Below are 18198 nucleotides of genomic sequence, written 5' to 3' on the forward strand. Positions count from 1 at the left end.
TAAGCCACAAAACGGTTTTTTGACACCAGAACAAGAGGGATGCTTGTACGGAGTGTATTAATAAATAAAGTAGAAATGGAACAGCGACACTCACTAAGTTAATACTAAAATCAGTGAATCTGATATTGAAACAAGCGTGAGCATCACCTCTTCTCGTCTGCATAGATAGTCAGTGGCGACAGAGGAATGCAGGCGTCGGTTGGAGCTTTTAGACGGTGCATTAGTGGGCTGCTAACCGGCCTCTGGAGGGAGACGTGATTGAAAGCTGTTGTCAATACGAGGGCTCCCTCATGTCATGTGTCACTGAACTGCCGAGGCTCCCTGTACTATGAACACACAACTCCCCCGGACATCTCAATCAATAGTCTGCCGTCTCGGATCCAAACACACTTCCTGTCATCCGATAGTGTGATCAACCGAACTCCGATCTCGCATGCGTCCGTGAGTACCATGTGTGTATGCGGATGATGAAAGACACGAAGCAGCCAGGAGAATAGATAACTTTAACAATTTTATTTGTGAAAAACTACAAGCAAAATTCATAAATAGACATTTCTATTTGAAGCGGAGGAAAATGATCAGGTTAGCCTATAAGCGCAAAGTCGTGCACATGCCAGAAACATGTATTATTTTAACATTATAAGCTTAGACAAGGAGCCGTGATCCGCTGAAAATGCTGCGTACATTTCCACACCAGGAACATAATGTGACCATTTCACAAGGGGAAACAATGACACATCAGCTATAAGTAAAAAAAGAAAAGAAAAAAAAAAGAAAAGAAAAAGAAAAGAAAACCAAAACTGGATTAAACAAAGAATGGGTTATTGTACTGTCCCTAAAGTTTTTTTTTTTGTCATTTTTTTCTTTAAAACCGAGCAATAACTTTAAAAGCATTGTACAAGACATTGTTATAGGAAGAAATGAGTTTGTATAATACACTTAATTGGAAATTCACGGTTAAGGTTATACAGTCAGTAAACAAGCCTTCTATATTTGGGTCTCTGACAAAACAAAGCTAAAAAATGTAACCATCTTTACACAGTAAATTAAGGTTACTGGTCGCACACAAGAACAGAACTGCTTGCGCGGAAAGGAAACAGGAAACAAAAGACTTCAGCTCCAATGCCATTATTCATAGTGTTTGCTTTTGCACCTTTTTAAAATTCTATTTACAAGCAATAATTCATATACTCAGCAAATGGCCATTTGTCAATAATTTAACAATGAATCCTTTCTGTTGGAGTACTCAGTCAGGTGAACGTGGTTGCAGATAAGGCAGGTGAAAAGATGGCTTTTTGGGCCCATTTCTAAAACAGATTGCATTACAAAGCAGGCTTTTATTCTCAGTCAAAATTGGACAAAGCATTTTTCTCTTCTGACCCCACAGTCCCACTTTTTTTAGTTCTATCCACATTGCTTTTCCTCACTTTGAACACTGATTCCATATTTGTATGCAATAAAGTACATAATTACATATTAACCATAGCTTAAGAGCAGAAAAAAACTTATGAACACATCTCTTGGGCTTCAAACATTGCTTACGACACACACGTCATCTGGACGTGTGAACCTGCAAAGCTTTTAGTCGACGCAGTTCGAAACCTGCCCCTCAGATCCAGAGTTTTGGGGACTTGTTAACCTCACCGAACCTGCTTTCAATTGGTGAGCTGGGGGCCTCTGTTAGGGGAGCTACGTGCACTGTGGTAGTAAAGAGGGGGCTTACTAAAGCCAAAGGCCTCGGCCCAGAGGACCCAGAGGTCTTCTCAGCTACCCACCCACACCCACTCTGCTTCTCATCGCCTGCACAATGAGGCAACATCCGCCACCGGGTGTGAGGTCGCTAGTGTTCTCCGACTGGGCTCACGGTATTGCCCTAATTTAGCCGTGCACAGAGACAAGTGGACAATAAGAACACCATTTACATGGATTATATTAGTCTTTATTTAAACTGTTATTCATCTCACACATTAGATAATTGCATTTTCAAATTGTTATTTATCTGTCTATTTATCATGTCATTATGAAATTCCTTTGGTCCTTCAATAAATAAAACTAAGATATCATATACACATTTATTCTTTATACAATTTCATACAGTTAAAAGGAAATTATGTTGGTCTAGTGTCAGCTAAGGTGGAAGTGAATTAAAACCCTTAAATAAGCCTTGCTGTTCTAAAAATTGAAAGAGCAATTATGTTCCGTTAACTACTGCAATATTTTTTGCCTTCAATGACAGGAGTCTTAAATTAATAATAAAAAAAATAAAATAAAGTCAATTGAATTGTCAATCTTTGCAAATTGTTCACGTCTTTGCACTTGTTTTCAGGTTGCGAGGATGAAGATTCAAAGTTGTCTTCAGGACCACAACAAAAGAAAAAAAAAACGAAATTGATTCACAACAGCTTGACACAACAGGCCTATTTTACAGCTCGATATGGTTTTACCACGTGAACTGTGTGCAACCATCCTTCAGTCACAACAGAAAAAAACTCTGGCTCCAGAGCTGGGCGGACAGCTCTACCTTCGGCCAGGAAACTCAATATCGAAGTACGGAATGCAGAAAATATCAACAGCTTTTAGTGTTTTACACAACAGCCTACACTGTACAGTTAAGGACATAAGATACTGTAGAAGAGATTTGCTATAGCATACTAAATCATAGACAATCTAGTTGAAAAAGTCAGGTGTGTGAACCTCAGGCGACCTTCTTCTGATGCACATTGACCTGTACAGAACAAGTAGACGGACCAGACGAGGGTCCCGACAGTGTTCAGAGTGAGACAGTGTTGTTGAGAAAAGTGAATGAGAATTTGATTCATCAGCACTTTGTCACATTGAGTGAATGGGCAATCCCAGATCTGCAAAACCGCTTCACAGTGTATCTAGCACCAGTGTGTGTGTGTGTGTGTGTGTGTGTGTGTGTGTGTCTGTCTGTGTGTCTGTGTGTCTATCTGTCCGTGTGACTCGAGTCTTGTCCTATCATTTTCAAACTGTAATAAAAACACTGAAGGAATGATCGATCGGCAGAGCTACACAGCAAAGCTTCAACATAAAAAGGAGAACATCAAAGTATACAGGTGCAACAGGTAATAAATAAGGGTAATAATAGTTTAAAGTTATTGAAATGATGGTGGTTATTGTGCCCAGCGGAGAATTCTTCTTTACAAAAACAAAAAAAAAACAAAAAAATGTCGACTTGGCCTCACATCCACGTACGAATATAAAACAATACATACAAGTGTCTGGATGCTACCGCAGGGGAGGTCGGGGATGGGTGGCGTTATTCCTTGTAGCCCGGCTCTCCTCGCCTGTGCCATGTGTGAAACCAGGAGGGGAGTTTTCCCCCAGCAGGCGCACCGCACTGTTCCTCTCAACATCCAGGGTTGGTCATGGAATGGAGGCAGGGCAACAATGGGAAAACGTGAAATCTCTCCCCCTATGGGATCCATCGTGTCCAGAAACGTGGGGAAAAGGGGGAGTGGAGCAGGGTGAGGATGGGGGGGGGGGCAAAGGAGTCGGGGCCTCAGAACGACTCGTCGTGCCCCACAGAGAGATCCCCTTTAGGTGTGGAGGCGCGCGACGAGCCCTTGTCCATGCTCTCGGAGCCGGAGCTCTGGTGCTGCTGTTCGGAGCCTGCGCTGGACGTGATGGTGGACGAGGACGTGGAGGAGGAGCGGGTCTTCTCCTTAAAGTCTGTTATGATCACCGTCACGTTCCCTACGGTGATAGCCAACTGCTGGGCGGTGCTCCGGTCAATGTTCTTCAGTTTGGGCCTGAGGGGCATAGAAGAGAGAAAGAAAGAAAAAAAAACGTTAATAACCAGAAATGGCAACCACAATATGTGCGTCTCTGCAACAACAAGGTGGAGGCTGCCAGCACTGTGGGGGCGGTTACACTAAATTGCTCAATTCATCGGGTGACACATGAACAGTCAGAACAAGTGTATATAAAGTGAGAGTGGGTGTTTAGTGTAAAAGATCATTTGTGAATCATTTGAGGTTTCCCACTAGCCTTGTGCTGCATGAGTGTTGTTTTTTTTGTAAAAAAAAAAAAGAGGAAGTGCTGTGTAGTCATAGATGTGAAACCATGTGTGCCGTCAGAGACACACACAGTCTGAGCGGCTGCTACACACCTGGAGATGTGAGAGTTCTTGTTGGTCTTGGTTGCCGATTTGCCAGACTGTATGCTGTGTTTGTCACTCGGTGGGCTCTGATGGTTGTCTGATTTGGGTCTGGAGGAAAACAGATACATGCCTGTGAGGAGAATACCAGCATTGAAAACACCCAACATAATTTAAACCTTGACGTGCACACTGACCTGGTCTTTTTGATGCTGGGCTTCTTCGTGACGGCTGGGATGATGTCCTTCTCTGTGTCGGGTTTGTCTTTGATTGGCTGCTCCTTGTCGCACTTTTCCTTCTCAGGAGTGTCTCCCTCTGGCCTCACCGTCTCTGGACGCTCTACCTCTGGGCGCCCCTCACCGTTGGCACGCTCTCCTTCGCCATCCGGGCGTTCCTTGTCTGTGCGCTCGCTCCGCTCCCGCCGCTCCTTCTTGGGCGGGGGAGGCATCGGGTACTGCTGAGCCACCTGCTGGGCAACCAGCTGGGAGTTGATCCTGGGTTTCCTGTGGAGGAGATCCAAGGCACAAACATGGATTAGCCTCATAGTGGGGCTGTGAGCCGAGTCTGGCTACGCACCAACACAGTCACACCACAGCTGACAGAAAGGTGACTGAAACTAGAGGCTGGCGGGGGAAAGGAGGCTGATGCTCCCAGCCGCTGCAGAGGTAGGTTCACACAGCCGCTTCCTGGTGGAGCAGCTCTGTTTTGAGGGCTAATCTCATTAGCTCACGGCTGTAATAAAATGAATGCACAGGATCACAAGGTGGGACATTTGCAGCACGTCACTTAGGTCCTCTAATCTGATTACTGAAGGGTTGGCCCCATTTGTCACAGACTGAGATTGAGTTGGACATGGTGTAGCTGCTCCGCTCACTGAGCTCACCAGCAACCGAAGAGCTATTCTGTCCCTTTTTGACTCATTTCTAAACACAAACATAAACACAAACCACAACTTTCCCTTTGAGTCTGATCATACTCATTCAACAAAAACAATAAAGTGACATGTCAGGTGCAACACTGAAAGAATACCACTGATTTCCTTGAAGAGCCAGTTCACATAAAACCATCCTTCCCTGAAAACATATTTTCCACTGTGGCGTATCAACACTCAGCTGTTACAAGCACGCACGCAGCAAGAGCAGCATCTTACTCCATCAGCTGCACAGGGCCTGAACTTGTAAGGCAAAATGCTAGCCACCAAGTCAGACTGCCTGAGCCAACACACACACCTGCAGCATAATGGACACCAGCTGGCAGCATCTTGGGGGAAGCAGAAGACCTCGGGGAGAGGGAGGGATGACTACAGCCTTCCAGAGAGTCCGACTCCGCCGAGACCAAACTGCAGCCAGCAACATGGATAATCACAGGCCAGCACTGGGCAAGCATGGTTAGGAGTAAACCACAAGTACACTCACACACACAAACACGCGCTTGAAAAGCTGAGCGTGCAAACAAACAGCCTGGCACGGCTCGGTGGCTGCTCAGGAGGCCTTTCAACAGGAACACAACAAGTTATACTAGCTAGCTGTGCATACACAACTCTTCCAAATCCAATTCTAGTCTTGGCAGGGAGAGATTTTGTGATGTCCCAGAAGTGGAGAGGAGGTCTACTGATTCTCAGGACTGCTTTAGGAGACCTGTGGTCAAGTAGGCAGTCCTGAAAGTTATACAAACACTGTCAGTCTAAGCATCAGGCCACATAAACAAGTGAGTCTGCGGGAAAATTACACAGGGAAGACAAATGTTCTTTACTCTGCCATCGGAATGGGCTTTAGAGGAACAGGTGTAAGAGCAAACGCATGTTGCAAAAACAGAAGAAGCTCAATAGCGTGTCAGACTGAAGACGCTGATTTCAGTGGCTTTCTGTGGAGAGTGGTTTTGAGACAGCTGCTTAAGTGGTTAGCCTCAGGGTTTCAATTTGGCTGCATCATACTGCCAGTCCAGTCACTCTCATTTCTGCACCTCCATCCTTGCAAGTCTTTCACAACTGACACTCTACTCCCGTAGTCTCTCTATCATTTAGTAGCCAAGAACTTTTAAACTCTTAAAAGTCAATTTCTTTCACAACTTTTTCCCCTGATGCTCCATCAAATTCAATTAGTGTCCTCCTGCCATTAGAGACTGACTCCTTGATGGCGGGGTGGGGGGCGCACAGCTGATCAGAAGGCAATCAATCGGGGCATAATAGAGCATCATGTCGTAATGCTCGCTCTACGCTCCAATCAATACACCAGCTGTGGCGAATGCAGAGGAGCCCCGGGCTGTTGATCTAGTATCCATTCGCTGCTTTGGTCCTCTGGAGCCTGGGACTCATTCTACCTGCTGCCCTTGTGTGACTAAGGCACCCTCTGGGTGCTTCAAGTTAGTTAAAGGGTGATATGGGAGTGAGAATTTCTCCCTGTCCTAGCTCCATAATTGCCATGCCTGTCCTGTTCCATCTAATTGATACCAATTCCATTTCAATCCAGAGTAATTACTTCCCATGTTGAGCATTAGAGCTCCTTTTTATAGTAATTGGGTAAGTATAACTACACTCAGCAATGCTTTTAAGTGCGTAAGTGGTTAAGTTAATAAGTAATTAATTAGGAAGTGATGACGTTGAGTTTACAGCATTGGACCTCCTCACCAGACCCAAAACTGATTTGTCAAAGCAGGCCTATGAGCTGTAGAAGACTGATTTTATGCATTTGTAGAACAAAAAATAATACACCTCTGAATGCATAATGAATGGCCTGTGACATATCAAAGAAATGTCATTTATGTAACTTCCATCAGACTTGTGTAAACTTCTGAGCCTCAGTTTCTCTAGTCCTGTGACACAATACAGATCACACCATGAGAATCTTGCGGCTCTTTTGAGTACCGCTGAACTCCTGATCCGATAACAACATTGTCAACATGCCTCTGAGAATGTGTGGCAAAGAATTCCAGTTTTGGGGAGGCAGCTTGAGCTACACAAGAGAAAACGGCAGTGAGCAATGACGACATGTGCTTACCCACATACAGCCCCTGTGAAAAAATAAATCTCTAACCCACAGGCGTGAGTAAACAGATTGTGAACACAGACAGCATCCAACAGGACCAGAAATCATTTCGTTTGGCAGTGAGAGCGGTTAGCCAAGGAGGCGGTGAATGAGTGATTGATTGAGTGATAAGCTCCACGCCTCTTTTGCCTGTTGCCGAGTTGAAGCCCTGGTCAGAGCCTGAGATTTGTGTCAGCAGCAGCAGCAGTGGCAGCAGAAGCGACTCTGGTAGTTAAGCAGTGATTCAGTGCCAGCTGTACGTCAGCCATGAGTTGCTGTTGGCCTGATAGAGCCACGGCTCTCTTTGCCACATTATTTATTTACTGACCACCCATCATGGCTTTGCACAGCCGCGCTCTGTGGCTCGTTAACATGGCTGGAGATTTGCATAACTCTAGACACGTGTCGCTTGCATTTTTTAAATCAGTGCTGCCTGTGCTTAACTATATACACTTCATATTTAATATGAATTACATTTCATATTTAAATAATCTGTCCGTGTTGTTGAGCAAATAGTGTGCTAATTAAATTACAACACTTCTGAAAACGACTCTACAACTGAACCATATCATTTTGCAAACATCCGAATCAAAATGAGAAACATCTCTATTTCACAAGACTGGAAATGATCCTGGGAGCAGGACCAGGAGTGAACCCCAGGGTCCAATTGCAGAAATTGCTCCAACCTCCCACTGCTGCCAATATATTCCCAGGGAGTCAGTGTGTGTGTGTGAGAGTGAGAGTGTCAAGTGTGCAAAGCCTGCTGTCGAATCATTTCCCACTGTGAGGGCTCACAGCTTATTACCTCCCCTTCGCACAACAATGGGCCGTGATTGACAGCTCCTCCTATGCTTGCCCCTAAATTCCACCGTCTGGGGGAGGGAGGAGTGGGGAGACTTCCTCCACGGGGTGCCCTGAAATAACTATCATCATGCTTAAAAGCTCCTAATTCAGTCAGACTGACACCCATAGTTAGACCGCTCAACTCGGCCTGAACCTTCCCAGAGACAGACACACCTCTGCTCAGCTGGTGCGCTCCCTGACCAGGAGCAGCTAACACGGCGAGCCAGGACCAAAAGCTTAAGCTGCTGTTTCATAGGGGAACTCTTTCTGGAGAAAGCAAAAACAATGAGCCCAAGCACTTCATGTAGAGGCAGCGTAATGAAGAGAGTGAGCGAGCGATGGAGAGTGTGATAGAATGAGAGAGAGGCGCAGGAAAGCCCTCATTAACACAGCTCTTTTATTTGAAGTGCTGTGTGGAGGACAAGCAATTATTTCCTGCCAGGCTGAGTGAATGCGGTGGCAGACAGCTGAGAGAAGAGGAGAGAGAGAATGAGACAGACAACAGTATTCTTCGACCATGGATAGCCCACTGAAGAGCTCAGACTATTTAACATCACCCACTCTCTCATTCAGACTTTCTAAATAACCACATCTACACAGAAAGTGCGTGGGCTCCTTGTCCTCAATGACGTACAAACTTCAAAAACATGAATCCTCGATTCAGATGCATTCAGCAGTGACCTGGTTTCCCCCCACATAGGACAGAGAGACCATCACAGCCTCCGCCTGGAGCACATCGCTCAGATCCAGCATGTGAGAATGCCACAGGGCTTTAGTTTGATCACAGCACCTCCCTGTGACGTGCTGGCAACCATGTAATCAATGATCTACATGCATTTGTCTGTGTCAACACTCGCTGTACGCCTTGATTATTGTGTAGAAACACGTGATGCACTCCCATCCCCCCCGCCAGTATAAAGGGTGATGGAGCAGAGCCCAGAGCTGCCTGCCCGCGCTGCTTCAAATTTGTTAACCAGTCAGCCGGTATACATATCTGTGAGCTCTATTGTTCTGTTGTTGGCTGTGGCACAGTCTTTCCAGAAAGACTCAAAGTATGTCCGCAGTGAGCGCTGTATGGCCCCTGCCTGACCCAAGTCATGGCAAAAGTTTCAGTGCAACAGTGCAAAAAAGTGGTCAACATTATCGGTACTGAGTGTTGACCATATCGTGGCCAACATATCGTACTGCTCGTTACTCTGTTGATTCCTGACCCCTAATGTTTTGTTAACCATTTATGTCATTGTTTAAATAAAAGTGTGAATACTAACCAGTTCCCCAAATGTGATTGTTTGCTGGTGGGTCGGTGTTGTGTATCAAAATCATTTTAAAGGGGTAAGTGGGTCAAACAAAAGTAACTTCACTCTGAAAATGTGTGCTTGGCATTATCAATTAATCTGTCTATTATTAATTGGTTAGACGTGAGACAAAAAAACAATGCCATAAAATGATTTCCAAAGTGATATCCTTTTTCCAACCAACAGTCAAAAATCCCCCGATAAGTTATCATTTTAATACAAAACAGAAAAGCAGCAAATCTTCCAAATTTCAGAGGCTGAAACCACCAAATACATTTGTGTCTGGATAAATGTCTTTTTGTTGGTCCTCCAATCCAGGCAGAGTTTTTTGGGCTCTTCAGGATTATGCCTGGACACAAAATGTTGATACGACACCTCAAAGATTCAGACGTCAATCTTAAACAGAATACTTAATAAATGCACCTGCATCTGTGCACTTAGAAACCCATTCATTTATTAACTGTGGAGCAGCAAACAAAGCATTATTTTATATATTGATTAATCTGTTCATTATTTACAGGATTAACTATCATTCTAGAAAATGGCAAAGAATTATGAAAAACTCTCAAGAGTTCTCAAGAGACTGATTTCCTGGAGCGTAAAGTGACGTTGTCAAAAACTGTCAAAAACCCAAAGACTGCATTTACAGTCATAAAGGACAAAGAAAAGCAGCATATCGTCACATTTAAGCATTAGAACCAGCAATTTTTGATTGAAAAATGACAAATACAGATACCACTGCACAGTGGGAGTTATGCTCCCTGTGAGAATGTTCTTGACCGGTCTGAACCTGAAGTGATTTGAGCAGTGTTGTCACCTCCAGCCATCCATGAGCAAAGTAATCTGTGTGAGCGAGTGTGTTGTGGAGGTTGAATGAGGATAGCACCTGAAGAGCTGCCTGGGGCTATCGCAGTTCTCAATTCATTCCCACTGCCCACCAGAGGCATTAAGCATTCATCCCTTCCACGAGTACCTTCCAGTCAGGACTTTGAGGGCTTAATGTTACTGTCACTTCTCCCCCTCCACCTTACACACCGTGTGGGTTCCTGTGGATCTCCAACACATTTCTTCAGGTGCTCTGTATGCACAGCAGGCTCCCAGAAAGCTTCTACACCCCCCACATTTTCCTCAAACAGCAAAAGAGCTTAACGGGCAGGCATGACATTTAGTTCCCGCGGTATAGCACACTGACAATACTGGACAGAGCAGAGGAAATCTCTAAAAGATATCTCTCCTTATCTGCAATAACTGTAAACCTTCTGCATCATACTGGCTGCTGGGTGTCTGCTTCTCCTGACAGGCTAGAGGAGCCAGACAGTCTGAGTTTCTGTGCGCCTGAGTGAGACAGACACAAGCAGGAAGAAAAGAAGGTCTATGGCAGAGGAATTAATAGAGGAAATGTCTAAGTTTGTGTCTGCTCATGTGTAAAAGAGTCTTCATCATCTCACTGACAAGTATTTTCTTTCCATGAGTGACCTTTCAGGCTACGAAAAAGCCTGGCATCAGGCAGACTGACAGCGAGTCATGCAAAGGCACTAAGCATGTATGAGCTCCTTCCATCAGTAGCACTGTGTCACATTGCTCAGTATCACTCATTTGTTTTTCTTCCTCTCTGGTGCCTGCCCGTCAGTCTCTCTTTGTCTTATTCTCTGCACTCTCTTTCCTTTCTCCCTGTGCATCCCCCCCTTCCAACCACCCACCTCATTTCCCACCAGCTTTAAGTAGGTCTTCTTCACCTCTCTTCACCCTCTTTCCCGCTGTTTGCCTCTGCTGTGCATGAGTGATCTGTCAAGTAAACCCGGTCACCCCATCCTGCGGCTGTCCCGCCATCCTCTTGCCCAATTGCTTTTATATAAACAGAGCCTGCTTTGAATTTGCGCAACAAATCATCAAGCAGCATTGCCAAAAGGGACACTGTACCTTCACGGCATGCTCTCACGTTCCACACAAGGGGAACAACAACATCAAGTGAGGAAACCTCACACCGAGAGGTCAAGAAGACAAGAAGCCTCTACTCATTACTAAAGCCCGATTTACATGTCCCAAAAGTTACTTGAATTTGCTTTACCTAGACTGAATGGTCAATAGTATTTACTGTCACCCTCAATCTCATCTGTTGTAACTGACATGCCAAATGGTCCTGCTCCCTCCCCATGCGTGGATGGTGGTGCTGGTAGAAACAGAAGTGCCTGTCCAGTGCGGCTCTCTCCCTCTCCCTCTCCCTCTCCCTGGGTAGTGATGTGCTTCGCTCCGTTTTAGCCCCCAGAGACTCTTGGTTGAGTGAGCACATCCCCCTTGCAGCCATCGATGCCCCCCTTCCTTCAACACACACACATAAATATCCAGACGCTCCACTCCTCTCCGTCCCTTTCCCGCTCTGTTTCTCCCCTTGTCCTCCTGTGCCCTCTTCTTCTTCTCCAGCGTAGTCCTCGGCTGGCTGCGACTCCGCACTAGCTCTGTCTCTCCTTGTCCTCATATGCCTTTTTCTGTGTTTTCCCTGAGACTCCTCGCTCCCTTTCACTGTCAAATTCATTTGCTTGCCTCATCTTTTTGCTGAGTGGGAGGAGCCCAGATTCAACAGCTCGCTCAACATTTCTCTGTTTTGTCAGATTGCCAAATTGGCTACTGTATTTAATCACTCACACTCTGCCAAATCCCATGAAGTAATTAAGAACTTTTAAATCCGGCAATTAACATGTAAAGATTAGGGCTACCCGCTCGTGCTCTGGGTTTTAGTGCAGATGCTGATAATGCTGGATAAGCAAAAGCAGTTTCCTCTGAGTGGGGGCTGTGGTGGGGGGGGGGGAGTGCAGATATAAATTGAGCGCCAGCATGTCCCTCTTATGTAATTCCATTATCCCAGACAATTTGCCTTAATGTGACAGTGGTAGAATCCACAGATTATAATGACTCTATTCCATCACTGTGAAAGACAAAAGGGAGGCGCGCGCACACACACACACACCAAAACACACACACGCACACACACACACACCAAAACACACACACACACACACCAAAACACTCACGCACACACACTGCAATCATTTTCCAATAATTGTGCAGCCTCAACACTTAAACAAAGAGAGATTCACTTTTACTCTTTTAGCCCCGCTTTTTAGTCATGGCTCAAGGGTTGGATATCCTTTAGATTTTATCGATTCTCATGATGCTTATCAGTCCTGGTTCTAACTTTAATAATCTGTGGATTTATGGTTGTTAACACAAAGCCACAGACTAAATGCCAAAGATATTAACATCCATAAATATCTAGTCATGGACAAATTACGGTAACTGCCTCTGGGTGACTCATGTAAGTTGGGACATCTCACCGTTGCCTTAAAATCATTCATACTTGTGAAAATATTTGCATAGGACATTACTCAGTCCATAAGTTACAGTTTAATGAAACAACTCACTTGTTATCACTTGCTGCTTGGCCTCACCTGATAACTGAGTACATTAAAAAGGTGGCTTGTGTAACATTACAGAGACAACGTGGTAATATACACACAAATAGAATACAAATTATTGTACAAGTATAGAGTAGTTTTGGATTTCTGTTTGAATTATGTTTGTTTTAACATTTATGAGTAAGGCCATTCTTAGCCTGACCTGACCTCATCTCTGACAATTTATACCTCACACTGCTGCACACACAAGCCCTCTAAACACAAAGACTTTGCATTGGCTTTATTGTTTTATACTAAAAAAACAACAGCAGCATAATGCCGCCCCAGTGTATGACTTTAGGTAGCATGCCAGAGTTGGATGGCAAAAGTAGCGTGTTGTGAAACACAGCTGCATTGACATCCAGAGTGGCGTTTTACACACGCGTCAGGCAGCACTTTGTAAACAATAACAAAGGCATAACATGACAATAATAACCATTAACTTGCCCTGTAACATGGCCTTAGTTCAGAGGGGGCAGAGCTCCCACACCTGGTTGTATCCTCAATTTGCAGATGTTTTTGGTCACTGTTGGTAGTTTTTCAGTTAGCTGCTAGCCGTTTAAATTTCAATCTCCCAGCTGTGGCTCACACACAACACATTGTCAAAATTACATAAAACGGCAAGACTGTATTGCGGCACAACATTCCCGCATTGAACAGGCTGTGTAAAATAGGCATTTGTAAAACAGCTGCAGTGGTTCAGATTCTGTGTGCTTTCAGCAGCCTCAGCTTCAGATAAATTGGGGGACCATGTAAGTTAGTTTATTTAATTTAGTCAGAGCGCTGCGTTTTGCTAACAAGTGAGCAACACCCATTTGTTCTGTTTTATATCAAGCACAGATGGGAGCTACATGAAATGGTTGACAACAGAGCAACAGCGCACAGATAACAGTACAGCAGTCAAAGACTGAGGTACCTCAAGACTTCCTGTGATCCCCACCATCAATCAACTTTAGAGGGCTCCTAATGGTTTCTCCCTGGGCCCCGCAGCTGACAGAGGTGCATACCAAACACCACCACAAAGCAAACTGATGTACAGCAACATGGTATCACGTTCACACAGCAATCGGGTTCAGATGCCAGAAACATTTAAATATGATAGCATGCACCTCACACTGGATGCTAATGCAGGTCGTTCTCCAATTACCAAAGAAATAGCCTCTGAATGCAGAGGCTGAACACTTAGGCCACTTTGACTTGTAGATTAGCGGCGAGGTCAGGTGTAAAAAGCAGAGTACTTTCTTGTTTAAGAGTCAGAGTGACAGAGGCTAGATTTAGCCTACTTGGGTATCATGTTACATCACGGAGCTGGACTGGGTCAACAGGTTCGTTAGGCTGCGCTCGGATGGGGAGAACGGGCCTCTCTCTCCCCTGCATGCAGATGCCACAGCCAGAGTTTTGCTCTTGTTAACACACATTCTTGCCACCATCTGCACAAATCAGAGCTGCATGGCCTACAGTTACCTAGCATACCTACTGCTGGCAGGGGACAAAGTGCAATTCAAGCCTCACAGAAGTGTAAACCACGATCTGTCAATCATCAGATCGTGTTAATTGTGTACTCTCCAACAACACCTGTAGAAACAGCTGGTGCCTCAAGTGACTCATCGCAGACTGTGAGGGATGGAAATATTCATTTGATCTTAAATTTCACTGCGAACAGGTAGATAGACCATGTATGACTCAAACTGCAGCTAGCAAACCACATCACTGCACTAATGTCAGCTGACTGCTACCTGTTGTACGAGCAGCTCTTCATGAATTGATGGAGGTGTTTGTGATCGGCTGTGATGCAGCCCAATACATCAGCTGCATCCACCTTCTTACCACACTCAAATACCATGGTGACTGACCTTTGTTTCAGGACACAGGGAAAGAGCGATATTAGCGGACTGTGTGGAAAGACATAGCTTTCAGATAATCACACTGCCTAAACAAGCCATTTCAAACAAAAAACAAAAAAAAAGTGTAATTATGTCACACTGACTGCACAAATGAACAGCTAAGTTCACTTATCTTGTTGTAAACATACACTGCAGACCCATATCAAACTTCAGTGTGCAGAAAAGAAGTGTTTTGACTCCTTCCAGCCGTGAGGAACTCCAATTAGTGTCCGCGTGCATAAAAGCACATTCAAAGCAGAGTCTCAGATAAAAGCAGCAAGACACAAACCACACATAGCCTTAAGTGTGAATCATTTAGCTAAGAGCATGTTGCTGCGTTCCATGCTTTGCTTGAACACATCAAACGGTGAAGAAAAGACAGCTAATTAGTTCTCATTAGAATAAGAGGCAGCCCCACAACTATACAACAGCATTAATCAAAGGTTAACTATTCAGATCAAACAGGAAAGTGTGACAACCACTCCTGTGATGTCATGTGCTCCCATTTACCAAATAGAGGCAACTGGGCTGTTGCCAAAGCACAGTGGCAGGATGGCTACGACGCGCTTGTCTCTGCTTCCTGCTTTCATGCAGCAGGCTCAGCCTGCATCATCAGCTGTGGTCTTAAGCTACATGCTGCTAGGAAAAGATCACAGGGGGAGGGGGAGCCAGACAATTAAGACAGAGCTCAATCTTTTTGGATTCTCAGTAAACCAGTGTGATCTCCCCGTTTGTGGTTCGCCGGAGGTGTCAGTCGAGCCACTCATTGTAAAACCACAGCTGGAAAGGTTAGAGTGCAGGGGACTTGTCACGAACCCACAAATGACTCATCTATCTCTCCATCTCATCATACAAGCGATGACATGAGTAAACAAACTCTCGCCGTGGCACACGCAACTTCTCATCAAAAACATTCCCCAGAACAGCAGGAAGAGGCGTCACTACACACAAAACCGAAAGGGAATCCCGTCACAATATTCGCGTTACAAGGTGATTTCATTTCAGTTTCCCATAAGACACCGTCTTTTGCTGACATCACAAAATGTATTCTGGGTTAACCTCAGGGGAAATGTCTGGGACGGACATGCCTCTTACTATAAATGTTGTGATGATTAATCTGGAGAAATGTTCTGAGAGCAAACATGAGAGAGTTCACTTGAAAACAGCTACGGGAACAAAGCAAGTTTGTGGCGGATTGAAAATTGGGGATGATTGATCATAAACAAATGTGTGGATTGACATTTGAGAAAGTTGATTTTTGGAAAGCTGGAGGGCGGACAAAAAAAATAAATAAATAAAACCCAAAACCGGTGAACTTCATCTAAGCACTCACTGTCACACCAGGGCATGAAATGACATTGGCTGGAACGGCACAAGGGGGGGAAAGTCTGATGGACAAAGAAATATCAAGAATGCACATGTGCCGTTAATCTCTAAACCTGATTACAACCCCGTTTCCTATCCTGAGAAATATGACCGTCTCCCTACTGTACAGCCACATCATGCACAATGAAATCCGACTTGTCAGACCATTAACGGAACCGTTGCAATCCTACAGGTAGGTGAAATGCGCACACACTTGTTTCTCTCGGTAGGAGGGAAAAAAACCAGCCCTTTCACTGTTGCTCTGATGATGCACTGTAGCTGTACAGCGATCGTCAAGTATGGTCCCTCTTCTCTTCCCCACCCCATCCCCCCCTCTGGCTAGTGAAGCAGCCAGCCTACCTAGACGAACGCAAAAAAAAAAAAAAAAAAAAAGCAATGCCAATGTTGGACGCATAAAACGAGAAACTACGGATAATCCAGACAACGGCGGGAGATGCCTGCGAGATTGTCCATCAACAAGTCCCCATTCAGCTCACAGACAAATAGGCTGTCGATCAAAGTTGTCATTCCCATAAATTGCGATGCAACGCTGCTGCAGCCAGCCGAGCAGGGGAAAAACGAGACGCTCAGACGAGAGAGAGAGGCAGAGAGAGGCAGCGCTACGTTACCTTGTGGATGTGCCCTTCCTCACATCGCAGATGCTGCATTTGAAAGCCTCGGCGGTGTTCCTGAAGGTGCAGACGCTACAGTCCCAGTAGCCGTCATCAGCGGTCTGTTTGGCTTGTCTTTTTGGCCTGAGAAAATCAGTCAAACGTTGAGGTCAAGTTAGTTTTGGGAAATGCCACCAAACACATTTCATGAATTAAAAAGCAGGGAGACTGTGGCAAACATAACACGCCGTGCAACGCGCAAGCTACTCGGCTCGGCTTAAATCGTGGTGGGGTTGTCATTAATATTGGGTTCGAGTTCCGGCAAGTACAGCCCCTTGATTAATAAATCCCCACAGTGGCGAAGCTCCACACCGTCCGATTGTATCGCCAGCTAACGTTAGGCTAGCAGGCAGGCGAGCGCTGCTAAAATTTTCGGCATCGAAGCTTAGCATGTCGGCTAACAAAATCAATATCAAACAATGTCCATTTCGACATTGACTCTCCAAAAGGCTTCATCGAGACGGAAGAGCGTTTCGGGGAATGCCAGGCGTATCCTCCGAAAAATTTCCCTTTGTCTGTTAAGTGACTGGGTTATAGGGAGCGAGAAGCCGCCATAGTGACTGCACTATTCTAGCTAGCTGTGGCATACCAACTGAAAAAGGGAGAAACGATCCCTGTGTGGGGAAGACGCATCCAAATATCGAGCCCAAAACGCACGAAACACACGGAAATCGACAGCGGGTGGTCGCATTACCTGGTAGGGCTCTTTTTGTCGCCCATGGTGAAGAATAGTCCTCGGAAATTAGAAGAAAAAGGGGCCTCCTTTAATTGTCAGTGAGTGTAGTGGGGTCCAGATAGAGCCGCTGCTGAAGCTGTTGGCAGACAGGCTCCGCTCAGCGCTGGCTCGAGGCACGGCACAGCGACTGACTGCACTAGCTCACGTGACCGGCGGCCAGCCAATCGGAGCGCGAGTCGGTTTAAAAGTCTGGATGGATATTTCGGGGCTATTTTAATAACTACTAGAGATATTTGACAGAGCTCACCTCAGCCCACGCACATGCACAGAGATCACACTGTTGCAATATCGTTATCGTCCACGACGACTGCAATTATACAAATGTATGCAAAACTTTGCGAAACACATTCAAAGTTATTTGAAAGCCAGAAGAAGAGAAAAAGAAGGAGCAGTGGAAAACGACTTAAATAGCAATTAAGGTATCACAGAGATAACATGTTATTCAGAGGTGCTGATACGTTATTAAACAAAAATCAAAATCCCGTTATAAACGTGTAGCCAGCACGAGCTCTTCAGACAGGTGGAGTTCTGATTACAAAAGCCATTAGGGGGGTTTGCTGGTAACAGGCAGCACTCACGCTCATTTACAGTTAATCAGTAATAGTAGTGTTACAGATGTTTTAGTGATGGACCAACTTCTCTTGACTACAAAAGCCAGGAATTTGATTTGCGCAGCGGTATCACAGGATCCACCTTGCTCGATGAGCCTCTCCCAGCATGCATTGGATGAAGGGGAAAGGAAAATCTCTGGACGGTTCTCCAGTCTATTTCAGATCTTAAACATGGCCAGATGGACACATTTGCACTCAA

The 18198-nt window shown here is 45.2% G+C and overlaps 1 protein-coding gene across 1 annotated transcript; it reads right to left on the reverse strand.

Moving 5' to 3' along the window:
* Positions 1–498: 498 nt before the first annotated feature.
* Positions 499–17518, reverse strand: rybpb (RING1 and YY1 binding protein b). The gene is made up of 5 exons (XM_030421059.1): positions 17347–17518; positions 16611–16736; positions 4318–4623; positions 4133–4231; positions 499–3773 (listed from the first exon to the last, which is right to left on the reverse strand). The coding sequence occupies exons 1-5, from the start codon at positions 17370–17372 to the stop codon at positions 3524–3526; spliced, it is 807 nt and encodes a 268-aa protein (XP_030276919.1). The 5' UTR covers positions 17373–17518; the 3' UTR covers positions 499–3523.
* Between the last annotated feature and the right edge of the window lie 680 nt (positions 17519–18198).

The sequence above is a fragment of the Sparus aurata genome, chromosome 6 (genome assembly GCF_900880675.1).
Source record: "Sparus aurata chromosome 6, fSpaAur1.1, whole genome shotgun sequence".
Lineage (NCBI taxonomy): Eukaryota > Metazoa > Chordata > Actinopteri > Spariformes > Sparidae > Sparus > Sparus aurata.